Source organism: Bos grunniens, chromosome 19 (genome assembly GCF_055505025.1).
Source record: "Bos grunniens cultivar Pamir isolate PY7600 chromosome 19, Bosgru_T2T1.0, whole genome shotgun sequence".
NCBI classification, from domain to species: Eukaryota; Metazoa; Chordata; class Mammalia; order Artiodactyla; family Bovidae; genus Bos; species Bos grunniens.
The window spans coordinates 32,757,285-32,784,601 of NC_141183.1; the positions used below are offsets into that span (position 1 = coordinate 32,757,285).

General features: G+C 47.6%; 1 protein-coding gene across 26 annotated transcripts; it reads left to right on the plus strand.

Annotated features, from left to right (window-relative positions):
* The first annotated feature begins 1,209 nt into the window (after nucleotides 1–1,209).
* ZNF18 (zinc finger protein 18) lies at nucleotides 1,210–25,365 on the plus strand. Of its 26 annotated transcripts, none has more exons than XM_086358792.1 (8): nucleotides 1,210–1,235; nucleotides 2,012–2,218; nucleotides 13,050–13,529; nucleotides 16,051–16,237; nucleotides 16,660–16,763; nucleotides 19,173–19,263; nucleotides 19,844–19,951; nucleotides 24,141–25,365. In XM_086358792.1, exons 3-8 carry the CDS (start codon nucleotides 13,140–13,142, stop codon nucleotides 24,911–24,913), a joined length of 1,653 nt encoding a protein of 550 aa, XP_086214918.1. In that variant the 5' UTR covers nucleotides 1,210–1,235; nucleotides 2,012–2,218; nucleotides 13,050–13,139; the 3' UTR covers nucleotides 24,914–25,365. The 26 variants fall into 26 exon arrangements, with proteins under 26 accessions (XP_086214918.1, XP_086214928.1, XP_086214916.1 ...); XM_086358802.1 differs by having other exon boundaries at nucleotides 13,050–13,292; XM_086358790.1 differs by having other exon boundaries at nucleotides 2,012–2,180.
* The last annotated feature ends 1,952 nt before the right edge of the window (nucleotides 25,366–27,317 follow it).

Consider the following 27,317-nt stretch of genomic DNA (forward strand, 5'->3'; position numbering starts at 1 on the left):
GTTCCTAGAATGTACTTCAGGGTTCTGTGAACTCCCTGAATTTGTGTGCAAAATTTTCTGTGTAGAGATGTATGTATATTTTCCTTGGGAATGGATTTATACCTTCCATCAGATTCAAGAGGGCTCTGTGACCCAACTAAAGCTTCCAAATTACTGTTATATTCCTTGGATGTTGATCAGCTAAAAACTAACATGTTGATGATAGAAATCCATCATCCTCCCTTTCCAAACCAGCTCACCTCTTGACTTTCTTAAAAGCAAAGCACCTTGACGTTCGGAGTAACACCCTAGGCAAGTGTCACTCTACATGTCTCCGACAAATTGCTACCACGCTCTGCCCAGGAAGTGAAAAAACAGCATTGTTATACAAGTCAATTTCAGAAACTCCCACATGGGTTAAGCTGAAATAGTAGTTTTCACACAGTGGATTTCGCTCAGGCCCTGGGACCTAAAAAAACACACAGGATGACTGAGTGGTAGAGTGCAGGATGACCTGGAAATGGACAGTTGTTATCCTAGTTAGAAATGACTTGGAAGGAGGTAGGGGTAGAGGATGGAGAGGGGAAAGGTGTCGGAGAGATGAACAAGGCGGTAAAATCCTAGGACTTGGAGATTATTGTCAAGTGGAAAGGGAAGAAGGGGAGGGAGGAGGCAAGGAAGACATCATCTCGAAGGAGTGAGAATGCGGGTGGGGTGGGGAGGCGGGGGCAGACAGACAAGACGAGATGGGAAGAGAACTGCAACACTGAAAGGGGAACAGTGGAAGAAGAGAGCCGAGGAAACGCAGAGTCAGTGAGAGCTGGAGAAGCCTGACAGAGAAAGGTCAGGGCAAATCAAACGCCCCTGGGAGTTCTAAGTGAGGTGAGGACAACAAGGAGGAGAGACTGCGGTTAAGAGCCGGCTTAGGGGCCGAAGGGTTTGGGAAAGACACGAGAGCGACCTCTGCATCCGTCGCACTGCTTGGCCCAGTGCCCGATCCAGACCTGGGGTTCACTAAAAGTCCAGGTAAGGACTGAGCGACCGCACGGAGCTCAAATGAATGAGAGAACCGCCCGCTGCGTGACGCACAGCGGCCTCAGAGGCGCGAGTGGGGCGGGGCTATCCGGACAGCCAATCAGAGCCTGGGCATCAGCCCCGCCCCCGCCCCGCCCCGGTGCCCCCCAACGTTGGACCCAGAGTCGCCCACAGCCGTCCGTTTCCCGGAAGTGCGCCCGAAGCCGGCGCCGCGGGCCGAGGTGAGCGCACGCGGGCTGGAGTGGCCTGGACGCCGCAGCACGGGGCCGGGCATGGCGCCGCTCGCGTGCGCGCCGGACTCGGACGGGCCTCCGGGAGCGGCGTCCGGCCGTTGGACGCGCGCGGGACGCCGCGAGTGTGGGGGGAGGGGCAGCGAGGCTGTGAGTGGAGGCAAGGTACCCCGACCGGGCCAGCGCCCCCGAGCCTGTGGGCCCCGCCGGACTCTCCAGCCACGTCTCTGGCCTGGGACGAGAAGGGGCCTCTCTCCTGCCTCCCCTAGAAGGCTGGAAGTGAGCCTCGGGAAGAGGGAACCCGTATGGGCTGATGTCCGCAGCCTGGCTCCTGGGTGCGGTCGGCGTCTTGGGCAGAGGGTGGAGGGCGCAGTGGGCAGCGCTGCCCGGCGCCTGGCAGGGCCGGATCCCCTCCCTGGCCTCAGTGCCTGTAGCTCCTCCTCCCCTCCAGCTGTTTGTGACAGCTCCTAAGCCCGCCCGCTCCGCCCCTCCCCCACTCAAGTTACCAAAGGTTTGCCGCTCTCCTCCCAAAGGCACAGGCGGTTAGAGCTTCCTGGGTTTGAATTTGGCCGCCTCGGTGAGCCTCAGAGATTTCAGACCTGTACAGTGTAATACTCGCCTTGCTGGGTATTTGTGAGGGTTGTTGATTAATCGCTAAGTCGTGTCCGACTCTTCGTAACCCCATGGGCTGCAGCCTGCCAGTATCCCCTGTCCATGGAATTTTCCAGGCAAAAATACTTGGGGTGTATTGCCATTTCCTTCTCCAGGGGATCTCCTCCCACCCAGTGATGGAACCTGCGTTGTCCGTTATTGGCAGACATGTTCTTTACTGCTGAGCCTCCAGGGAAGCCCATTTCTGAGGATCTGCTGGAACCGTGCCTAACATGGAACTTGATAGAGAAAAAAGTTACTCAGACACTCCTTAAAAGCAATAAGGTGGACAGTATTCAGGGGGACTCCCATGGGGTTTTGAGGTATGGGAGGGACAGACTGAATACAACAAGAACAAGTCGAGATTTATAGTCAAGGGGTGGGGTGGGGTCAGTGGATGGAAAATTACTAACAGGAAACGTCTGGCTTAAGGGGGTCATTCTGGCTAAACTAACTTGACCGGCTTTGCTGAAGGCAGGTCAGGGCCATAGGGAATTTGGTCAGATACCAAGGATGGTCAAAGGATGTTAAATTTGATCAAATTTCAAAAGTAGGGGATTTTCCCTAAACTGGAGTCAGAAAGATTCTTGCTAAACTAGACTAGAAGGGCCAAGGACAGAGTCCAAGGGCCAGCCCTACTCAAAAAGATGACTCAGAAGCTTGACTGAAGTTTAAGGAGACCATCTTTGTGCTCTGCGAATGGCTGCTCATATGTGAATGGATAAGTATCTGTGTACCTAGATGTTCATTTAAAAGTGCATTCTAATTTGTTATAGCTTTAATAAGTATAACAACTATACATTTGGGAGAACTTTACTTTTTTTTTTTTTCAAAACTAATAGGAGTAGAGTCTCATAAAGTATTTGCAGTACCAACCTATGAGCCATTTATGTGTGTGCTGTGCTTAACTTGCTCAGTGGTATCTGACTCTTTGTGACCCCATGGACGGTAACTGGCCAGGCTCCTCTGTCCATGGGGATTCTCCAGGCAAGAATACTGAAGTGGGTTGCCATGCCCTCCTCCAGGGAATCTTCCCAACCTAGGGATCGAACCTATGTCTCCCACATTACAGGTGGATTCTTTACCATGTGAAACACCAGGGAAGCCCATAAAGTAATTATGAATACTTGAGGCATTTCCCCTACCATTATGTGAAAGTATAATAGCTGAAATCAGAGTTAAATATTTTATGAGACAGTTTTCCCTGAAAGTCGCTTTCCCTAGGTGTTATCTAAATGGCTATCTTAATTCAGGAACTAAGTAAATATGAATAAGTCCACAGATCAGTCTCTTGCTATCTAAAATCTTGCGACTTGCTATTTGAAATTCAGGAGCCATATCTAGCTAGTGAAGGATGCATATATATTTAAAAGTTTTAACATGTTTGTTTATTTTCAATAGAGTTTATTTTTCTCAGCGTCTGAATTAAGTTGTAAAATTCACTCAGCAGTTGTTTAATTATGAGACAAAGTACTTCCACTAATAATAATTTGTTTATAAAAGACATTCCTGGAAAAGTTAACTCTAATCCTTTTTGTAAAAGTATCTCCTCCTCTGGCTTTGCATTAAGCCCTGCAGATTAAGCCTTTTGCAATTCACTTAGTTCCCAACCTAACATATTTACTTAAAGCTGTTTAATTCTCTCTAAGCAGCCTTTAGCCATTTCCTACAAATTTTAATATGTTGTGTTTTCATTATCGGTCAATATGAAAAAAATGTTTTAATTTCCTATCTGGTTTTTTTCTTTGACAGTAGGTTATTTAATATTCCCATATATTAGGATATTCTAGGTATCTTACTGTTTTCTAGTTAATTACTCTGTGATCAGAGAATCTATACTTTAAGATTCTAGTGTTTTGAAACATAATTATACACATATTCTGTTTTCATGAGGGCTTCCTATGCATTTGAAATGAATGTGTACTCTGCAGTTGTTGTTTTAAATGATGGTTGTATCAACTTGGGTCACAGTGTTATTTAGATTTTCTATTTCCTTCAGTTCAGTTCAGTCGCTCAGTCGCATCCAACTCTTTGAAACCCCATGGACTGCAGCACGCCAGGCCTCCCTGTCCATCACCAACTCCCCTAGCTTACTCAAACTCATGTCCATTGAATCGGTGATGCCATCCATCCAACTATCTCATCCTCTGTCGTCCCCTTCTCCTCCTGCCTTCAGTCTTTCCCAGCATCAGGGTCTTTTCAAATGAGTCAGTTCTTCACATCAGGTGGCCAAAGTATTGGAGTTTCAACTTCAACATCAGTCCTTCCAATGAATATTGAGGACTGATTTCCTTTAGGATGGACTGGTTGGATCTCCTTGCAGTCCAAGGGAATCTCAAGAGTCTTCTCCAACACCACAGTTCAAAAGCATCAAATTCTTTGGTGCTTAGCTTTCTTTCCAGTCTAACTCTCATATCCATACATGACTACTGGAAAAACCATAGCTTTCACTAGACGGACCTTTGTTGGCAAAGTTATGTCTCTACTGTTTAATATGCTGTCTAGGTTGGTCATAACTTTTCTTCCAAGGAGCAAGCGTCTTTTAATTTCATGCCTGCAGTCACTATCTACAGTAAATTTGGAGGCCCCCAAAATAAAGTCTGTCACTGTTTCCATTGTTTCCCCATCTATTTGCCATGAGTGATGGGACCAGATGCCATGATCTTCGTTTTCTGAATGTTGAACTTTAAGCCAACTTTTTCACTCTCCTCTTTCACTTTCATCAAGAGGCTCTTTAGTTCTTCACTTTCTGCCACAAGTGTGGTGTCATCTGCATATCTAAGGTTATTGATATTTCTCCCAGCAATCTTGATTCCAACTTGTGCTTCATCCAGTCCAGCGTTTCTCATGATGTACTCTGCATATAAGTTAAATAAGCAGGGTGACAATATACAGCCTTGACGTACTCCTTTTCCTATTTGGAACCAGTCTGTTCCATGTTCAGGTTTAACTGTTGCTTCTTGATCTGCATACATATTTCTCAAGAGGCAGGTCAGGTGGTCTGGTATTCCCATCTCTTTCAGGATTTTCCACAGATTGTTGTGATCCACACAGTCAAAGGCTTTGGCATAGTCAATAAAGCAGAAGTAGGTGTTTTCCTGAAACTCTCTTGCTTTTTCAATGATCCAGCGGATGTTGGCAATTTGATCTCTGGTTCCTCTGACTTTTCTAAATCCAGCTTGAAAATATGGAAGTTCATGGTTTATGTACTGTTGAAGCCTGGCTTGGAGAATTTTGAGCATTACTTTGCTAGCGTTTGAGATGAGTGCAATTGTGCAGTAGTTTGAACATTCTTCGGCATTGCCTTTCTTCTGGATTGGAATGAAAACTGACCTTTTCCAGTCCTGTGGCCATTACTGAGTTTTCCAAACTTGCTGGCATATTGAATGCAGCACTTTCACAGCATCATCTTTCAGGATTTGAAATAGCTCAACTGGAATTCCATCACCTCAACTAGCTTTGTTCGTCATGATGCTTCCTAAGGCCCACTTGACTTTGCATTCCAGGATATCTGGCTCTAGGTGAGTGATCACACCATCGTGATTATCTTAGTGGTGAAGAACTTTTTTTGTATAGTTCTTCTGTGTATTCTTGCCACCTCTTCTTAATATCTTCTGCTTCTGTTAGGTCTGTACCATTTCTGTCCTTTATTGAGCCCATCTTTGCATGAAATGTTCCCTTAGTATCTCTAATTTTCTTGAAGAGATGTCTAGTCGTTCCCATTCTGTTGTTTTCCTCTATTTCTTTGCACTGATCACTGAGGAAGGCTTTCTTATCTCTCTGTGCTATTTTTTGGATCTGTACATTCAAATAGATATATCTTTCCTTTTCTCCTTTGCCTTTCGCTTCTCTTCTTTTCCCAGCTATTTGTAAGGCCTCCTCAGACAGCCATTTTGCCTTTTTGCATTTCCTTTTCTTGGGGATGGTCTTGATCACTGCCTCCTGTACAGTGTCATGAACCTCCATCCATAGTTCTTCAGGCACTCTATCAGATCTAATCCCTTGAATCTATTTGTCACTTCTACTGTATAGTCGTAAGGGATTTGATTTAGGTCATACCTGAATGGTCTAGTGGTTTTCCCTACTTTCTTCAATTTAAGTCTGTATGTGGCAATAAGGAGTTCATGATCTGAGCCACAATCAGCTCCCGGTCCTGATTTTGCTGACTTTGTAGAGCTTGTCCATCTTTGGCCGCAAAGAATATAATCAATCTGATTTTGGTATTGACCATCTGGTGATGTCCATGTGTAGAGTCTTCTCTTCTGTTGTTTGAAGAGGGTGTTTGCTATGACCTGTGTGTTCTCTTGGCAAAACTCTATTAGCCTTTTCCCTGCTTCATACAGTACTCCAAAGCCAAATGTGCCTGTTACTCCAGGTATCTCTTGCCTTCCTACTTTTGCATTCAAGTCCCCTATAATGAAAAGGACATCTTTTGGGGGTGTTAGTTCTAGAAGGGTTTGCAGGTCTTCATAGAACCGTTCATCTTTAGCTTCTTCAGTGTTACTGGTTGGGGCATAGACTTGGATTACTGTGATATTGAATGGTTTGCCTTGGAAACGAACAGAGATCATTCTGTTGTTTTTGAGATTGCATCCAAGTACTGCATTTCGGACTCTTGTTGACTATGATGGCTGCTCCATTTGTTCTAAGGGATTCTTGCCCACAGTAGTAGATATCTATTTCCTTACTCATATATATATATTTTTGTTTGTTTGTTTGTTTGTTTTGTTTTGTCTATTTTTCTATCAGTTACTGAGAGAACAGTGTTAAAATCTCCAATGATGATTGAGGAGTTCTCCATTTAGACTTGATATTAGGTGCCTACACTTTTAGGGTGCTTTGTGTTCTAGGTGGTTTAACCCAATTATCATAATAAAATGTCCCTCCTTTTCTCTTTGTCATGAAGTTTCTTGGTTAGATACTAATGTAACTATACCAGCTTTCATGTGCTTGCTGTTTGCATGGAATGTCTTTTCTCCTCCATTTTATTTCCAAACTATCTGTGTCTTTAAATATAAAATGTCTCTTGTAGATTGCATATAGTTGGGTCTTGCTTTTTTTAAATCTGGCAATCTGTACCTTATAATTCTAGTGTTTCGTCCATTTACATTTAATGTAATTATTGATTGGTTGGGTGTTAGGCTGTCATATTGTCTTTTTTTGCACTTGATCTTTCTGCTTTTTATTCTTCTCTTGATTCTTTCCTGTATATTACTGACTGCTTTTCATTGTTTGTCTCTTGTTTTTTTAGCTATACCTCTTTGTATAATACTTTTACAGCTAGCATTATGCATCCTTCAATTATCAAAGGTTAACTTATCAGAGTGTGCTTTAATATTGTTCCACTTTATAACTGACATTTCTTATTTCCTACCCCTCACTTAACACCTTTACATTTCCCATCTGTCACCTCACCTGACATTACTTCTTCCTTTCAATTTTCTGTTTCTGCATTAGCACCTCATAAATGTAATAACCTAATAACAGATTAATTCCATTTACCCCCTTCTTTGTGCTGTATTTATATATTTCACTTATACTTATCTTATGTTCTACTTATACTAGTGCTATTTTTGCCTTAACAGTCAGTTGATTCTTTTAAGGAAGTTAGAAGAAATAGAAGCATAGTATCTTACATTTATTCACCATGTGCTTACCATTTTTGGAGATTTTCATTCCTCTCTGTAGCTCAGATGGTAAAGCGTCTGTCTACAATGCGGTAGACCCGGGTTCGAGCCCTGGGTTGGGAAGACTCCTTGGAGAAGGAAATGGCAATCCACTCCAGTACTGCTGCCTGGAAAATCCCATGGACAGAGGAGCCTGGTAGGCTACAGTCTATGGAGTCGCAAAGAGTTGGACACGACTGAGCAACTTCACTTCATTCCTCTCTGTAGATGTGAGTTTTCCTTTAACTGGAAGAATGTCCTTTAGCGTTTCTTGCAGTATGCATCATTGGGGGAAAATTTTCATGGCTTTTTTTATCTGATAGATGTCTTTTTTAATTCTTTCTTTGGAAGGTGTTTTTGTTGGATGTGGAATTCTGGGTTGACAGTTCATTTTCTAGAATTTGCATTTGTTTCTCTTTATGATTTCTAGTTCTCTGTGGAAAGTCACTATCTCTTCTATCATTAAAATTATATTGTTTTTAAGTCCTGAGGCCATCAGGGCCTGGATTCTCTTGACTTCTTTCCCCTTGATTTTGGATCGTATCATGGATATTATGGATGGCACATTGTAGATACTAAGGATTCTGTTATCTTCTTCTGAAGAGTGTTGATTTTTCTTCTAGCAGGCAGTTCAATTACTGACTGATCACCTTTGGGTTGTGTTAGTTTGATTTTTATCTCCTTGCAATCCAAGGGACTCTTAAGAGTCTTCTCCAGCACCACAATACAAAAGCATCAATTTTTCAGTGCTCGACTTTCTTTATGGTCCAACTCTCACATTCATACCTGACTACTAGAAAAACCATAGCTTTGACTATATAGACCTTTGTTGGCAAAGTGATGTCTTTGCTTTTGAATACTCTGTCTAGGTTTGCCATACCTTTCCAAGGAGATCAAACCAGTCAGTCTTAAAGAAAATCAACCCTAAATATTCATTGGAAGTGTTAATGCTGAAGCTCCAATACTTTGGCCACTGATGCGAAGAACTGTCTTATTGAAAAAGACTCTGATGCTGGGAAAGATTAAAGGCAAAAGGAGAAGGGGGCAGCAGAGGATGAGATGGCTAGATAACATCACCGACTCAATGGACATGAATTTGAGAAAATTCCAGGAGATAATGAAGGACAGGGAAGCCTGGCATGCTATAGTCCGTGGGATCACAAAGAGTCAGACGTGACTTAGTGACTGAACAATAACCAGCTTGGTTTTAGGGTAGATTTTTTGAAAACCCAAGGTGTCTCCCAAATTCTTTTCTTCTTTGGCTGTTCTGCATGGCTTGTGGGATCTTAGTTCTCTAATCAAGAATTGAACCTGGGCTGTTGGCAGTGAAAGCATGGAATCCTAACCACTGGACTGCCAAGGAATTCCCTCTAATTCTTGTAACTGGATCAGAATAGACCAACAGACTGGGCCTCCTTGGTGGATATTGTTGAAGCATATTTTTAGGTTTTTGGGGGCATGTTTAGAGTAGGTAGGTCTTACTCTCAAGCATGGTCCTTACTCCTAATATGACCTTTCAGATAACTCAGGATGCGTTGAATGTTTCTCTACTTTTGGGGTCAGAAATGTAAATGTCTCTCATCATTGGTTGGCCTTCTGTATCCCTCATTTGCTCTTTTAACATGGTAGCAACTGCTCCCTGTTGAACCTTGGATAGTTCCACCATGCTGAGTGCAGTCCAACCCTTGGCCAAGATTCATCACAAGGAAACCCCCCCTCCCTCCACAACTGTCTGCCTCCATTGCCACAGCTTCCTCCTCCCCACTGCCCTGCTCTTTATGATTCTAGCCGCTTCAGTAGCCCCTGGTCTCTGCTTGAGCTCCAGCGTCCTGCACTGGGCTTTGGAAATCATTCCTTTGCAGACAGCTATGATGACCATGGGACCCTCCTCATGAGCTTTTCTTCTCTCAGGGATTCCTTTCTTGCCTACCTGTTGTTCAGTGCCTGAAAACAGTGGCCTCTTAGGCTTTCTCCAGTAGTGTTGTTGTTTACAGTGGGTAGGCTGCCATGAAAAGAAATAGAATTCCTGAATTATTGAGCACATGTTGCTGTAGCCCTCTGGGTGCTGGATGAATATATGAATGAAATATCAAGTAGGCCAAAAGTTTGTTCAGGTTTTTCTGTAAGATGTTATGGAAAAACCCAAATAAACTCTCTGACCAGCCCGATACATGGGTCTCTTTGTAAGCACAAAGGACAGTTAGTGGGGTCCACACAAGAAACGTAATCTTCTTACCTTTCTATTTTATCCCCTCAAAAAATTTTTGCTTTCTTTTTCTGGTTTAGTTCTTCTGAATCTTTGTTAAACCTTTTTATGTCATCTTAATCTGTGCCTCCATTCTTTTTTTTTTTTTTTTTTTTTTGAGATCCTGGATTATCCTCACTATCATTATTCTGAATTCTTTTTCTGGTAGGTTGCCTATCTCCACTTCATTTAGTTGTTTTTCTGGGGATTTTATCTTGTTCCTTCATCTGTGACATAATCCTGTGCCTTTTCATTTTGATTAACTTTCTGTGATTGTGCTTTTTGTTCTTGAGACTGCAGGAATGTAGTTGTTCTTGCTTCTGCTCTCTGCCCTCTGGTAGATGAGGCTAAGAGTGTGTAAGCTTCCAGATGGGAGGAACTGGGGAAAAACTAGGTCTTGCTCTGACAGGGCCTTGCTCAGTAAAACTGTAATCCAATTATCTGCTAATGGGTGGGACTATGCTCCCTCCCTGTTAGTTCTTTGGCCTGAGGCTACCCAGCCCTGGAATCTATAGGCTCTGTGGTAGACCAGCCTAGATAGCATATTAAAAAGCAGAGACCTTTGCCAGCAAAGGTCCATCTAGTGAAAGCTATGGTTTTTCCAGTAGTCATGTATGGATGTGAGAGTTGGACTAGAAAGTAAGCTGAGCGCCGAAGAATTGATGCTTTTGAACTGTGGTGCTGGAGAAGACTCTTGAGAGTCCCTTGGACAGCAAGGAGATCCAACCAGTCCATCCTAAAGGAAATCAGTCTTGAATATTCATTGGAAGGACTGATGTTGAAATTGAAACTCCAGTACTTTGGCTGCCTGATGCGAAGAACTGATTCATTTGAAAAGACCTTGATGCTGGGAAAGATTGAAGGCAGGAGGAGAAGGGGACAACAGAGGATGAGATGGTTGGATGGTATCACTGACTCAATGGTCATAAGTTTGACTAAACTCTGGGAGTTGGTGATGGACAGGGAAGCCTGGTGTGTGCTGCAGTCCATGGGGTCTCAGAGTCAGACATGACTGTGCAACTGAACTGAACTGATGGTAGGGCTATTGGCAAACACCAAGAGGGCTCATGCCAAGGTGCCTCTCCCAGGACTGCTGCTGCCAGTGTCCCCGTCCCTATGGTGAGTCCCTGCTGACCTGAACCTCTGCAGGGGACAGTCCAACACTAGCAGGCAGGTCTGGTTCGGTCTCCATAGGGTCAGTGTTCCATCTCCTGTGGGGTCAGTGTTCCTTTTCCCTGGGTCTTGGTACACATAAGATTTTGTGCCATCCAAGAGTGGAGTCTTCGTTTCCCCCAGTCCTGTGGAAGTCCTGCAATCGAATCCTGCTGGCCTTCAACATCAGATTCCCTGGGGATTCTTAGTCCCTTTGCCAAATTCCCAGATTGTGAAGCCTGAGTTGGGGTTCAGAACCTTCCCAACAGTGGGAGAACCTCTGTGGTATAATTGTTTTCCAGTTTGTGGGTTGCCCATCCAGCAAGTATGAGATTTGATTTTTTCTTGATTGCGTCCGTCTGCCCTCTTGTTGTGGCTTCTCCTTTGTCTTTGGACATGGGGTACCTTTTTTTCCAGTGTCCTCCTGTCAATGATTGTTCAACAGTTAGCTATGATTTTGGCACTCTCACAGGAGGAGGTGAGCACGTGGCCTTCTACTCCACCATCTTGAAGCAATCTCCTGCTTGTTTTATTTTTAAATGATGTTGTGATATAGAGTGAACTGTTTAGGTGAAGTCATGGGGATAAAGACATTGCTCTTACACCTCAAGGACAAAAGTGAAAAAATTGAAAGTGAGAGTTGGTCAGTCATGTCCAACTCTATGTGATCCCATAGACTATACAGTCCATGGAATTCTCCAGGCCAGAATACTGTAGTGGGTAGCCTTTCCCTTCTCCAGGGGATCTTCCCAACCCAGGGATCAAACCTAGGTCTCCTGCATTGCAGGCAGATTCTTTACCAGCAGAACCACAAGGGAAGCCCAGGAATACTGGAGTGGGTAGCCTATCCCTTCTCCAGGGGATCTTCCTTCCCAGGAATCTAATGCATTTCAGGCAGATTCTTTACCAACTGAGCTATCAGGGAAGCCCCCTCAAGGACAAAGCAGCCATCAAAAGCTAGAGTGTTGTACTGATCTCTCATTAACCCTGGCACCCAATTGACTGGGTGTTTTTTTGGTTGTTATGGTTCATGTTATGGAGAAATGATGACCTCCAGCTCCTTTATAATATTTTAATATAGACCCAATAATCCAATATTAGGATTACATGCAAGAAAGCTATCTAGAAATATTGCATGCTCCTTTTGAAACATCTTAATATTAACTTCGTCATTTCCTAATTCTCTTTTCCTTGTCTTAGTTCCTGCCTTCTGAATTTTGATACCACTCACCATAAAACTTGCTTCATGTCTGTAGGAATGTTTTTGTGGTAGTCAGTATTTATTCTAAGACTTTTTTCAGTTTAGGGTTGAAAATTTTAGTATGACAGATTTTTCATAAATTCCCAGTTGTCAACATGGCACTCAAAAGAGGTCAGTTAGAACTTTCATTGCACCTTTTGGGGAAAAAGTTCTCTTCAACTTCTTATTTATTTTGGAAGCATCTAGTCATTTCAACCTTGGGCTTCCAGGTGGCACAGTGGTAAAGAATCCACCTGCCAATGCAAGAGACATGGGTTTGATCCTTGGGTCAGGAAGATGCCCTGACGAAGGAAATGGCAGCCCAAACCACTCCAGTAGTCTTGCCTGAAAATTCCATGGACAGAGAACCCTTGTTGAGTACAGTCCATGGGGTTGCAAAGAGTCAGACACAACTCAGCATGCATGCACACACACAGTCTTTTCAACCTTAGTCTTTAATCCTAGGCCATCAGTGTCTCTGTTCGGCTCTCTATTTTGGTCTGCAGACCTATGGGTGCAGATATCAGAGTGTTGTGGAGAAGAGCTATTTACCTGGAAACCTAGTGGACATGCTTCACGTGGTGCATTTCATTCTTCTTCTTGGTCTGGCCATTTGAAGACCAAGAGAGAACACTAAAAATGGTCAGAGTTGTGGTGACAGTCTAGCTATGGTTCTAGTAGTTTGCTTTGCAGCTTCAAGTTTACCATATTTCAAAGTAAAATAGTGCATCCATTGATTTCAGAAGACCCACGACTCCCTCCCTCACCTCTCAGGCAGGACAGGTGGTTCTGTTCTTTTGTGAAAGTGCATCCCCCTAGCCCATGTAATGTTGCTCTCGCTGCCCCTCCAGGGTCCCTGTGAGAGGCTCTGAGAAGACCTGGCTCTCCTGGGGACAGCTCCGTCCCAGAAGCACGTCCCCTAAAAGGACTCGCCACGCCAGATGATGCCCGTGGAGTTGGGGCAGGCTCCTGTCCTGCTGCCACCACCGGCCAAGGCCAAGGAGCTCCTGTTCCCTGGCCCAGATGCCACCCCCCGAGGGGAGCCCTCCAGCCCCGAGACCGCACGCCAGCTCTTCAGGCAGTTTCCTTACCAGGTGATGTCCGGGCCCCATGAAACCCTCCAACAGCTTCGGAAGCTCTGTTTCCAGTGGCTGCAGCCAGAGGTTCACACCAAGGAGCAGATCCTGGAGATGCTGATGCTGGAACAGTTCCTGAGCATTCTGCCTGGGGAGATCCAGACGTGGGTGCGGAAGCAGTGTCCAGGCAGCGGGGAGGAGGCCGTGACCCTCGTGGAGAGCTTGAAGGGAGACCCCCAGAGGCTGTGGCAGTGGGTGAGCAGAGAGTGCTGTGATGTGTGAGGGAAGCACCAGGTCCTCTGGGGTCTTAGCAGGGGTGTGTCTTTTTTTTTTTTAATCATTTACTTACTTTTGGTTGTGCTGGGTCTTTGTTGCCACGTGCAGGCTTTCTCTAGTTGCGGGAGCTACTGTCTAGTTGCAGAGTTACTCTAGTTGTGGAGGCTACTCTCGTGGCGGGGGCTACTCTCTAGTGGCGGGGGCTACTCTCGTGGCGGGGGCTACTCTCTAGTGGCGGGGGCTACTCTTGTGGTGGGGGCTACTCTCTAGTGGCAGGGGCTACTCTCTAGTGGCGGGGGCTACTCTCTAGTGGCGGGGCTACTCTCTAGTGGCGGGGGCTACTCTAGTGGCAGGGGCTACTCTCTAGTGGCGGGGGCTACTCTCGTGGCAGGGGCTACTCTCTAGTGGCGGGGGCTACTCTCTAGTGGCGGGGCTACTCTCTAGTGGCAGGGGCTACTCTCTAGTGGCGGGGGCTACTCTCGTGGCGGGGGCTACTCTCTAGTGGTGGGGGCTACTCTCGTGGCAGGGGCTACTCTCTAGTGGCGGGGGCTACTCTCTAGTGGCGGGGCTACTCTCTAGTGGCAGGGGCTACTCTCTAGTGGCGGGGGCTACTCTTGTGGTGGGGGCTACTCTCTAGTGGCAGGGGCTACTCTCTAGTGGCGGGGGCTACTCTCGTGGCGGGGGCTACTCTCTAGTGGCGGGGGCTACTCTCGTGGCGGGGGATACTCTCTAGTGGTGGGGGCTACTCTCGTGGCGGGGGCTACTCTCGTGGTGGGGGCTACTCTCATTGCAGTGCATGGGCTTCTCGTTGCAGTGGTTGCTCTTGTTGCAGAGCATCGGCTCTAGGGTGTGCGGGCTCAGTAGTTGTGATGCACAGGCTTTGTTGCCCCACAGCATGTGGGATCTTTCTGGACCAGGGGTCGAACCTGTGTCCCCTGCCTTGGCACCACCAGGGAAGTGGTTAACCATGGAACCACCAGGGAAGTCCCAGGGGTTATCTTTTTTTCTGGCACTGAATATGTGGGGTTTTTCACACCAACAACCAATTCTCCGAGTCTCTGATCTCAACTAGGTGTCCTCCTATTGAGTTCAGTTATGATAGCAGCAGTCTGTTTTTCTCAACCCAGAGGATAAGGGCTGGTCCTGTAAGACTTCCCCCATTTCAGCCACCAGTCACAAGCTGCAGGGTTCACTCAGACTTCCGGCCAGCTGGCTACAGATTGGGAGGTTCCCATGGCCCCTTCCTCAGGTTTGATAACTTGCTAGGATGACTCAGATCTCAGGGAAACACTTTGCTTCCATTTTCCAGTTTGTTCTAAAGGCTATGATTGAGGACCAGCCAAATAGAAGACATGGGGGATACACAGAGCTTCCATGCCCTCCTCTGGGCACTCCATCCTCCTGACCCTTGTATGTGTTCACCAGGTTGGAAGCTCCCTGAACCCCACAGTTTAGGAGTTACTAGGGAAAAGGCGATGGCACCCCACTCCAGTACTCTTGCCTGGAAAATCCCATGGACGGAGGAGCCTGGTGGGCTGCAGTCCATGGGGTCGCTGGGAGTCGGACACGACTGAGCGACTTTACTTTGACTTTTCACTTTCATGCATTGGAGAAGGAAATGGCTACCCACTCCAGTGTTCTTGCCTGGAGAATCCCAGGGACGGGGGAGCCTGGTGGGCTGCCGTCTCTGGTGTCGCACAGAGTTGGACACGACTGAAGCGACTTAGCAGCAGCAGCAGCATGGTGTTCTTGTTACTCAGGCATGACAGATTGATCATTGGCCATTAGTGGTTGAAGAGCTCCAGCCCCTCTCTGTGCCCTAGAGGTTGAGGGGCGGGGCTGAATGTTCTGGCCCTCCAGTCACCAGGTTAGTTCCCCTGACAACGGGCCTCCATCATGAAGCTATCCAGGGCCACCAAGAGTTATCCTATCATGATCTAACTCAGGGACGGTTGGGAGGGGCTCGTCTGAACCACAAAAGTGGCTCCTGGCACTCCTGTCCTTCAGGACATCCCAGGGGTTTCAGAGCTCTGTGCCAGGAGCCTGGGACGAAGACTCATTATATCTCCTCAGCGTGTTTCTCATTATACCTCCTCTGTATATCCCCACGCCACACCTGATCCTAGGTCTCCCTGTGACACTATGCTTTTCGGCCATTAGGGATTGAAGATAAAGTCTCCCCTCCCATCCCATCTTTGGAGTGTTTGGGGAGTTGTCCCAAAGACACCTGCGTCTTAATTGGTGGAGGCTGTCCAGTAGAAACACAGCCCCAGCGGCCTGTCTGAAGGGGTCCCAGGTCTCCCTCTGGCCTCATCCTCCAGCTGCCCTCAGGGTGCTTCCCTGCCCAGTTCCTGCTGGACCAGAAATAAGTGCTGGCCTTTTCTTTCCCTGCCCCGTGTCCCTAAGGCCTGCCTTAGGATGCGTTCTGGAAGGGTAGCTCTGTGTTTTTCAGAAACCCTCACTCTGGGTCTTTCAGTAATCAGCACTGTGTTGTCTCTAGATCAGCATCCAAGTTCTGGGACAGGAAGTCTTCTCAGAGAAGGCGGAGCCCGCGAGCTGCCCAGCGGGGGACGCAGGGTCTCCTGCTGAAGAACCTCAGAAGCTTGGGCTCCAGAACACAGCCCCCGGGCCCGGGGAGCCACTGAGCTGTGTGGTGAAAGAGGAGTCTGACATGGAGCAAGGTCTAGGTGAGGGGCGGTTCCTGGTGGTGGGGTGTGCTGCCTCCTGGAGAAACCGGGGGACTGTGATCAGCAGGCCAAGAGGGAACTGACCCCATAGGCCGCTCCAATTGGGGTGTGTCTGGATATGTGGGAAGCAGGGTGCACCTACAGGAATCAACTGCAACGGGGGATTCAAAGTCTGCAATGTAAGCCACTTTATGACAGGGCCAGGCCTTTCGGATCTGGGGTCTGAGGAAGGTGGGAGGAGATGTTGGGGGCAGCTGTCGGGAAGGTTGGAGGAGCCAGAGTTGGTTAGGGAGGTAAATGTGGGTCTGAGCTTGCGGATGGTGGGACAAGTGCGGGTTCTCGGTGGGGAGGTTTATCCCTGTGCCCTCTGTGAGCGGTCAAGAAGGACATCAGGATGCTCAGTATTCTGTCTCTGTCTTCAGCAGCGGCCGCCACCCAGCTGTCTGCCCAGCTGCCTGCCCAGCCCGAGCAAATGCCTGTCAGGGACCAGGACTTCAGAGCCTCCCTTCTCCACACAGCATCTCAGGTGAGTGGGGTCCCCTGCTTCTTGACCCCAGAACCTTGCCCTCAGGGCTTCAGCAGGAAGGTAAACCCAGCCCCTCTCACTCCATCCTGGCCACAAACAGAAGTCTCAGAAACAGATCTATTTTGATTATGTGGAGAGCGACTCTGAAAAGTTGCATTTGATAAAAATGAAGTTTTTCAAGTGTCTGTAGACTTTAGTCAAAGCATTGTTCCAAACTTCTAGAGAACTCCTCTTCTCAGGACTCTCCTTGTGGGGTCCTTTAGAGTGAACGTGAGGAAGGCTATGTGTGTTGAACGTGGTGTGAAGCCAGGTCTGAGCTTCAGCTCTCCAGGCCCACAGATCTAGAAACCAGAGTCCCAGCTTCGCATTGTACTTGGGGTAGGGGGTGGGGAGTGGGCAGGGGGATATACCTTTTTCAGTGACTCAAGAGTACCCTTCTTCCTGCTTTCAGGGTACTCAGGAACCAGACTGTTAGGCAGGAGGCTGCTTGCGGGGAAAGAACTGGGTATTCTGCCAAGGATCTCAAGCAGACTTGGAGGCCTCTTGTTGCTTCTGCAGTAAATACAGGGTATCCCTGTGAAAGGTGTGCATATTAACACACTTCAGCTAGTGGGGTTAGCTGTTAGCTCTGTGGTACTTACATACGGACATTAGCCATGACCTGTTCTGGATAGCTCAAGGTCCAGAGATTCTTAATGCTCACCAGCAGCACCATATATGTGTGTGTGTGTGTGTGTGTGTGTGTATATGTATGTATGTATATAAATAAATATGTGGTGTGTTCTCAGTCATGTCTGACTCTGTGACCCCGTACAATGTAGCCCGCGAGGCTCCTCTGTCCATGGGACTCTCCAGGCAAGAATTCTGGAGTGGGTTGCCATGTCCTCCTCCAGGGGATCTTCCCAACCCAGGGATCAAACTTGTGTCTCCTGCATTGGCAGGTGGATTCTTTACCACGGTGCACTGCCTGGGAAGCCCTGTATAAATATATAGTATAAATAAATTTCCTATATAGCTGATGCCTGATTAACAGCAGCTCAGCCCTGACAGACCGTCCCGACCCAGTCCCGGTGCCCCTCCCTAAACTAACAACACCTGTTTTTATCCGAAGGCCCTCGATGTTCAACAAAGTCTTTTATATCTGAAGGGAATGTTTAAATGTAAGGAATCACGTCTTCTAATGTCTTCCCTGATTTGGGAACCTCAAGAACAGTGGCAGGGTGTGAGGTCCACGTGTCAGACGTGTGACTGAGTCAGAGACAGAGGCTCCCAGACTCGGGGATGCGTGGCGCCCGTTCCCTGTGTTCAGACCTCCAGAGGGGAACGCAGTCCACACGTCTCTGTGCGAGTCAGTTGTGGCAGTGCCCCACAAACCCACAAGGTGGTGCTGTTTCCACATGAAATCCAGATTATTTCCCCATCAAATCTCATACTTCCCAGAGCAGAAAGTTAGATTTTTTTCTGCTCTTGTGAAAATGAGAGGGAGGGGGAGGACTGTAGTTGGCGTCTTGTCTCTTAAGTCAAGGGTTTCATTCAAGCACCGCTGGCTTCTAGCAGTCCTCGAGTAAGTCTGTGGCTTTAAGGTTGGAGGTACGCTGTTCAGAGACTCTTTTCTGGGCTTTGAAAGGGTCGATTGTTGCCCCAGAGGGTTTTGGTGGATGTCTTCGGCATCTTGGTGGCTACTCTTTTGGTGCCCGTGTGTCTGGGGGGCCAGGCCGCCTCGCGGGTATTACTGCCAGTGCTGAAGAGGGGGTCTGTGTGTTCTGACCGGAAGGACCAAGGACTCCTGCATTCAGCAGGGTTTGCTCAAGCTGGTTATTTCCAGACGGTTGTTAAGGTAACTTCACTCACAGAAGATCAACAAAGTAAAAAATTCCTACTTTATAAAATTTTAAATTAAAGTCCATATTTAAAATGTTATGATCAATAGTTAAACATATAGAGGTCACTTTTCACCTTTGCAGTTTCTTCCACCCGAAAACATTTAACTCCTCCTTTTCTTCTCTTTTTTTAAGCTTAATATCTGCTAATCAGAACTACATTTTAAAACTTTCCTTTCCCTCCTGAATTTCCAGACATCAATGACGTCTTGGGAATTTCAGGCTCCTTCTTCTGCCCAAAGATCTCTCCGATGAGCACTGAGAGTTAAACACAAGCCGAGTGGAGAAAGGGCTTCCCCAAACAGGCAACTTAAAAGAGAACACGGGACCTAAAACCTACATGTTTCCGCTCCATGGCAAGAAGTACAGAGGCCGGGCCTGTTGACTCCGTCTGGAACCACCTCCTGTGGTTTCTCAGACCTTCTGATGGCCAGGACCCTAAGGCCATTCCTTTCTCCTCAGCCCTGCACAGGCAGGGAGGGATGGTTCGGGACCCTCCCCTGGACTCAGGCCTTGTGTTCTTCTCTAGGAGCAGTGGAGGCACCTGGATTCTACCCAGAAGGAGCAGTACTGGGATCTCATGCTGGAGACCTACGGGAAGATGGTCTCAGGAGGTGCAGGTGGGTCAGCCTGGTGGACTGACTGGCCACTCTGCTCAGTGCTTTCCGGGTGACGGAAACCCTTGGAGACACAGCCGGGCGCTGGGGAGTTGGAGGGGCCGGGCTACAGTGTCAGCTCCCATGTATTGAACACGCTGCGTGCACCTGGCCCCACGGTGGCTCCTCTCCTTTGTGAAGTGGGTGCCAGGGTGCCCTCAGTTAGATGGTGACAGTGAGCGGCAGATCTAGTCACCTTCTCACTGTTTCGTAGCTTGCAGGTGTTGAGTTACAACAGGGCTCGGCTGTGGCCGACTGTGCCCAGCCAACCATGGGTGGGGTCCCAGTCACGACCCGCGCACCAGCCTGCCAGGTGGTCTGACCCCTCCTGCCCAGAGCCTTCTTTTTGTGGCCTTTGCCGTCATCTGGCCATCCCGGGGGTGCTGGTGTCTTCGAGGTTCCCCGTGTCCCTCCAAGACGGGCTCCTCAGTGGTATCCAGAGCCTCTCAGTTCCCTGTCCACGCATGGCCCTCCTTTGAACAGCACAGCCTGGTCCCCAGTCCTCCCCGTTCATCCAGGCCCACTGATCTCCTCTCTGTTCCAGGCATTTCCAGTGCCAGGCCTGACCTGACTGATCCAGCTGGGTATGGGGTAGAGCTGGCAGGGCCACACCTGCAAGCCAATGAGAAGATCCCAAGACCCACCTGCATAGGTGAGTGACCTGTCCATTTCTGGACGGGGGCCATTTCTGACCCCCAGTCATTAAATTGGAGGTGGTGGGGGAGAGGTTAGGACTTGGTTTCTATTACATCAGTCATAACTAGCCATGACCTGGTCAGTCCAGGTTGAATACTGAGGTTGGGTCTCCTGTCTGGCTGTCAGGTTGTTGACAGATGTTTAATTATGGACAAAGGACCCTGAATCTGATATGCTGCCTCACTCCAGCCTGTTGTGATGGCTTCCTTTCTCAGAATTAAGATTGTACAGGCTGAGAGCAAATCAGATATGGATTGAGTTCTATTATTAAAAAAAAAAAGATCATCTAACAGATTACTGTTATCCTTCCTAAGGAGAAGGTCCAGAGTAACTAGACTTTTTTTTTGACTCTGGTTATGGTAAATGGTAACTCACCAACTCCAAACAAAATAAACAAGACACCAAGCAGAAAAACGTGTTTCAGCTACTTTCTATGCACCCCAAGTTTCATTACACAGCAGCAACAACAAATACTTCATATCAATCATGTATTTTAAGGTTGGTACAAAGAAATATGAACTTGATCTGTTGTAAAACAGCAGTCACCCTTTGCCTTCTGAATTCTTTTAAAAACACTACAGTTACATAAAATCGACTGTCAAACCTACCTACCTACCTACCTACCTACACACACATGCACACCCTTTCATCTCATTTTCTAACAACAGTCTTGTTAGATGTTACCTTGAACCAGACTGTGGAGAGGGTATAAAGCCAGCCTGCCTTGATAAGGCAAAGAAACACCATCATAGGTTCTTGAGAGAGGATCTGTGGGGAGAGAGACTTAGGAAGCAGCCACCTGCAGGACAGGCTGGGAGGGTACCCCCCAAGGAGGAGAGTCCTGGGGGCCACTGACATAGAAGTCCAGGTGTGCAGGGACGAGGCAGTAATAACAAGACAGGAAAGGAGTGGTCTGGCCCCAAAGGTTACCAGAATTAACAGCCTGCCAGACCTAGATTCGGTGGTTGTTTAGTCTCTAAGTTGTGTCTGACTCTGCAACCCCATGGGGTGCAGCTCGCCAGGCTCCTCTGTCCATGGGATTCTCCAGGTAAGAATACTGGAGTGGGGTGCCATTTCCTTCTCCAGGGGATCTTCCCAACACAGGGATGGAACCTGCATCTCCTGCAGTGGCAAGCAGATTCTTTTCCACTGAGCCACCAGGGAAGCCTAACCTGGGCTGAGAGCAGGGGACACAAGCCCCAGAGAGTGGATATGTTCTTCTGTTTGACCACGTGGAAGAAGAGCTCACAGGAAAAGTAGGTCAGCAGGGAAGTGAGCTTGAAAAAGTCTTACACTCATACCTCTAATCACAATTTCAAAGGATGAAAATTATACACATACAGTTGGCCCTTGAATAGTAAGGGTTTGGACTGTGTGGGAGTGCTTATTCTCAAGAGTTTTTTCAATAAGTTTGTACACAGTCCACGTTTGGTTGAAGTCATAGGTGGAGAACTTGGATACAGAGGGCTGACTGTAAAGTTACACTTGGATTTTCACTGCACTGGGGTGGTCACCCCAACCCCCACATCGTTCGAGAGTCAACTGTATTTGGAAAAGTGATTCTTAAGCACTTATCGGGAAGAATACTGCAAGAATAGTACAAAGGTTTGAAAGAGTGTTTCATCAGTGTTGGGTTGTAAATATTCAGAGTGCGTCATTTCTGGAAGGTAAACTCATTCACATAGTGTCATGCTGATAGAATACAAGCCGGTGGAACTGAAGAGGGGGCTGGGGACCAGACGCTGGTCTGTAAGGGACTGAGGAAGGAAGAAGCAATGCAAGTCCACAGGATGAGTCACTCTTCTCTGAGCAGAATCAGGAGAAAACACTCCGGGAAGAGTAATCTACTTCAACTTTGTGTGTGTCGTCTACCAAAACAAGTTGGAAGCAGATGGAAAAGACATCAAATATGAAAATAAAATAATAGTAATAGGGAAGAAAATGGGTAAATATTTGACTCATGTCAAGCTGGGGATGATTTTTATAAGTATAAAAGTGACAGGAAAAAAATCACTAGGTAAATGGTTAACAGACTGGACTATATTTAAAAAGAAAGAAACCACAACTTCTGCACATAAAAATAACTCCAAACAAGGGGCTTCTCCCCACTCCCGATGGCTCAGCAGTAAAGAATCCGCCTTCAGTGCAGGAGACTCAGGTTCGATCTCTGGGTCAGAGAGATCCCCTGGAGGAGGAAATGGCAACCTGCTGCAGTATCCTTGCCTGGAAAATCCCATGGACAGAGGAGCCTGGCAGGCTGTAGTCCATGGGGTTGCAGAGAGTCAGACACGACTGAGCCACAGAGCACACAAACCCAAACAAAATAATAATGACTAAACTGGTGAAAAACTTTTCATGGACATGACAGGCAAGTGACTATTTTTCTTAAAATAGAAAGAGTGAGTGCAAGTTGATAAGAGAAAAGTGACTTTCCCAGTTTAAAAATAATGGACAGCAGTCTTGGAGTATGAAAAGTAACTCATAAATGTGAAAAAAATTGATCCTTTAATAACTAAAGAATTAACATTTATACCAACAAGAAGCCGTTTCCCACCAGTCTGAGCAGCAGATTCTTAAGACAGTCAATAGGCACTGAAACCTTGCCTCCTCTCTGCCCAGCCTCTTAGACCTGAGGATGGCACCGTCGTGCTGGAAGTTGATCTGCCAGTCGGTGTCAGCAGCCTTAATAACACCATTCATGCCTGTTGACACAGTAGTTGTATTTTGAGGAAACTTTAAGGTACTGATCAGAAATGTGGGCAGAATTTGTGAAGAAAAAAGCTTCTCACGTCATTATTTACAGTAGCCAAATAAAACAAACAACTTAGATTCCCACAGTAGGAGAAGTCTTAAATTATCTTCTTTTAGTCTACTGTGTTTATTATCATATCTCCATGGTGAGCCGTTATTCAGCTCTTTAAAATGATACCTATAAAGGCTTCTTCAAAGACAAGAGAGAGTACCTTGGCTTTCCAAGAGGAACAAGTTCTAAGGCTCTGAATTAACAAGCTCTGGTCTGGCGCTCCAGCAGATTCCTGGGTCTCTAGCCGATAATGTGAAAGACATAGGAGAGAGAAGGGCAAACAGCTCCAAAGACACTGACATAGCAGAGAGAAGGGCAGACAGCTCCTTCAGGTCTATAGGAATAAAGTCATTTATAAAAGTTGAAGATAAATTCTACCACCCACATAAAGATCTTTACCACATGGGTCCCTGAGTAGTAATAACCAAACCCCAAGTTATCAGAAAAACAAAGTGTAACTGTTTTGTGAGTTAATGAAGTTAGTGAAGCACCAATGAAGCTGGATGCTTGCACAGACCAAGGGTGCAGACTTCCACATGGCAGCTTCTCTGAGCATCACAGCTCCAGGGACATGACATGAACTTTGAGGTGATTTGTGGAAGGGAGGACCCGTGTGAAATTGATAAACACCACCCTTTACCATTGAAAGGCTACAGAGCCAGGTAGAGAACTATTTATACGGTATGGTCCTGGTCGTGTCAGCGAAAAACAGACACGTGTACGTGCGTGTGTGCATGCTGAGTCCCTTCAGTTGTGTCTGACTGTGCAACCCCATGGACTGTAGCCCTCCAGTCTCCTCTGTCCATGAGGATTCTCCAGGCAAGAATACTGGAGCGGGTTGCCATGCCCCTCAACAGGGTATCTTCCCGACATACATGTTTAAATGAAAGACTGGAAGGAAATGTACACTCACAGTAGTTGCCTCTGGGTGCTATGATTAAGGGTGATTTTGTTTTCTTTCATATGCTTTTCAAATTATTTTTTCATGATCACATTTATCCTTTTTATATAATCCGATAAAAACCAATACTCGTTAGCGTAGCGTTCTCCTATATTAGACTTGTTTCTCCTGGGCTTCGGAAGCTGGCTGCTGCTTTTCCAAGGAGGCCGCTGCGGCCTCTAGGAGCCATCCTCCACTGTCACGCGTTCTCCTCCTTTCCAGAGCTGAGTCACAGCCGGACGCATGTGAAGCGAGTGCCGGGTGCTCAGGTCTGACAGCATTTTCCTTCTTCTTGCTAAAGAGAAACCGTTATGTCTTGTGCTGACCCTTTCTCTGACACACAGGTTGGCAAGCAGGGCGGACCGCTGACTGAGCTATTCTGCATCTTCTTTCTCATTCTAGGGGACAGAGGGGAGAATGACAAAGAGAACCTGAACTTGGAGAACTACAGGGCCCAGGACCCTCCGGCATTGGGAGAGCCTCCCCCTCAGGCTCCCCTGAGCGGCCTCTTCAGTGAGGACGAGCCAAGACCCTTTGGAGAAGGAGAGGACCTCTCAGAGGCCCAGGGGAACCTGCGGGGCGAAGGGACAGGGGGTCAGCTCTGCCCCCAGGAGAGGAATTCCAGGAAGCAGCCAGGCCCGCACCTGCTGCCCCCGCTTCCCGGGGATTCGCCCGCACCATGGCCTGAGGAGAAGAGAGAGGCCGCGCTGCGGGGGCAGCCAAGGGCCCCCATGGCCCAGAGACTCCCCACCTGCAGGGAGTGTGGCAAGACCTTCTACCGGAACTCGCAGCTGGTTTTCCACCAAAGAACTCACAGCCGGGAGACGTACTTCCAGTGCCCCACCTGCCAAAAGGCCTTCCTGCGGAGCTCCAGCTTCATGAAGCACCAGCGGATCCACACGGGGGAGAAGCCCTGCAAGTGCGACTACTGTGGGAAGGGCTTCAGCGACTTCTCGGGGCTGCGCTACCACAAGAAAATCCACACGGGTGAGAAGCCCTACAAGTGCCCCGTGTGTGAGAAGAGCTTCATCCAGAGGTCCAACTTCAACCGGCACCAGAGGGTGCACACAGGTGAGAAGCCCTACAAGTGCACCCGCTGCGGCAAGAGCTTCAGCTGGAGCTCGAGCCTCGACAAGCATCAGAGATCCCACCTGGGAAAGAAGCCCCGCCCGTAGCCGGGCTCTCTGAGCCCCGTTCTGTTCCCCGGTCCGTTCAAGAAGACTTGGCTCCATCCCAAGGAACTGCGTCCCTTAGGAAGCATCCCTGCCCTCTCAGTCTTCCATGGACTGCAGAGCAGAGACCAGAACACGGCTTTAGACGAGGAGGAGAGCTCGGCCTCTGAGTTGGATCTCACGCGGGCTGACTTTCTTGCTTCTGCGTCAGGAGAAAGAGAAGTCTTCCTCTTTCCACTCGTCTGTCCTTCCGGACCCCTCGGGAAAGATGTGTCACTTGGAGGCCCCGTTTTAGGAATGTTCTCTGGAAAGAGTTTCACTGGATCTGCCCTCAGAACTGTGGTCCTAGAGCAGGTTTTCTGTTCCAGAAGGGGGAGCAAAGAGGCCAGTGGGCTCACATGTGGTTTCTGTTGTACGGGTGCAAAGCTAACTTTCAATAAACTTGGTGGTCATTCCCCGTCTTGTCTGTGTGTGCAGCGTCCACCGTGTGCTGACTGGAACTCACAAACCCTCAGTGGTGCTCGAGCTCCCAGATTAGCTCGAACAACCGCCCCAAGTTTACCATTGGAGGGACAGTGACAAGAACATGGCAGCCTGGTGCCCGGGTCAGAGCCTGGCCACTGCCAGGCATCCCGGTGTCCTCCTCCCAGGCCTGCCTCCCACCTGCTCTACGGCTTCCAGTTTCTCCTCTTTCTCCCAGTGTCTCCCTTAGGCTGTCCATCATTTTTGCCAAAGTGTCCTGGGCTGTAAAATTATCTTCCTTATCTCATTTAGTCTGTATGTGTTAGGAAGAAATCAATAGCATCAATTCAATTTATAGAGTGTCTAGATCCCTGGCGGCTCAGCAATAAAGAACCCGCTTGCCAATGCCGGAGACTGGGTTTGATCCCTGGGTGGGGAGAATCCTCTGGAGGAGGAAATGGCAACCTACTCCAGTATTCTTGCCTGGAAAATCCCTTGGACGGAGGAGCCTGGTAGGCTACAGTCTGTGGGGTCACAAAGAGTCAGACGTGACTTAGCGACTCAACAGCTCAGGTTTGTTAACATACACATCTAACCTGTACACTTGTCCTTGTCCCGAAAGTGGCGTGACCCAGGGTGTCCTGCTCTGGTTCAGCGAGACCACTCCCCTTCCATCTTGGTTCTCCTCTGCCTGCTCTTACCGTACTGTTCCCAGTGAGGGGCAGGCAGGATGACGCTGATGAGGACAGAGCTGACTCCCTGGAAACAAGAACTCTAGGCAAGAAACTGTAAACTGTAAGCAAAGAGCAGAAAGTGCTTTTCTGGTTGACGCACAAGAGATGACTCTTAAATTGGAATCCCTGGATTCTGGAGGAATGTATCACCTCCCTTTTGGCACAAAGATGAGGAGGGAGGGCCCTCTTTTGAGGGTGTGGAGACCACAAGGCAGAAAGCAGGGAGATCACGGTGGAGTCGGCGTTAGATTCTGTCCTCTCATAGCAGAGGTTTGCAGGAGGGTGGGATTTTACATTTGGAGTAAGCAGCTCTCAAAGTGCGGTCCCAGGACCTGCAGCATCAGCAGTTTCTTAGACTTACCAAGTCAAACGCTGAAGGATGCCCATAAAACTTTGTTTTAACGAGTCCTCCAGGGGATTCTGATACCTGCTCAAGATTAAGAAACACTTTGCTAAGTGGCAATTAATTAAAAAATGTTTCTCCAAGGATACGTGGGAATAAAGATCCTAGAAGGAACAGGGAGCCTGCCCAGACAACAAACAAGCCCCACAAAGGGAGCTTTACAACTCATGGAAACCATAGATTTTGTTGGGCATCCAGCGAGAATGTGTTCCATAGGAAAATCAAGGAAAATTGTACGTGAGCTGTAGATGAAAGGTTTCTCCTTGGGCCCCTCTTAAATGATCTGAAAGATGACAGACAAGGAAGCAACCTACCTTGTTTGTGGCTTTGTCCCCAGCAAGAAGTAGATGTTAGATAAACACTTGATAAAGGCATGTGGGGCCTAACTGAAGATAGGTATTGCGTATTTGTTGTTGTTCAGTCACTAAGTCATATCCGACTCTTCACTACCCCATGGACTGTAGCCTGCCAGGCTCCTTTGTCCCTGTAATTCTCCAGGCAAGAATACTGGAGTGGGTTTCCATTTCCTTCTCCAGGGGATCTTCCCGACCTAGGGATTGAACCTGCGTCTCCTGCATTGACCGGGGGATTCTTTACCTCTGAGCCACCAGGGAAGCCCAAATATTGCACGCATACCTCCCTTATCCTCCAGAGCAACGGTCAGCAAAACATGGCTGACTGCCCGTTTGTGTAAATAAAGTTCTAAAGAAATGTGGCCACATCCACTTATGTATGTATGTCTGTGGCTCCTTTGGGGTTACAGTGGCAGAGCTAAGCAGTTGTGCAAAAACAATATGCCCTGCAAAGC

Bases quoted from the DNA above. Each gene is read 5' to 3' on its own strand.
- ZNF18 (XM_086358792.1), top strand. From the start codon at position 13,140: ATGATGCCCGTGGAGTTGGGGCAGGCTCCTGTCCTGCTGCCACCACCG. The intron at 16,238-16,659 runs GTGAGGGGCGGT...CTCTGTCTTCAG, and splicing joins TGACATGGAGCAAGGTCTAG to CAGCGGCCGCCACCCAGCTG. The intron at 16,764-19,172 runs GTGAGTGGGGTC...GTTCTTCTCTAG, and splicing joins TTCTCCACACAGCATCTCAG to GAGCAGTGGAGGCACCTGGA.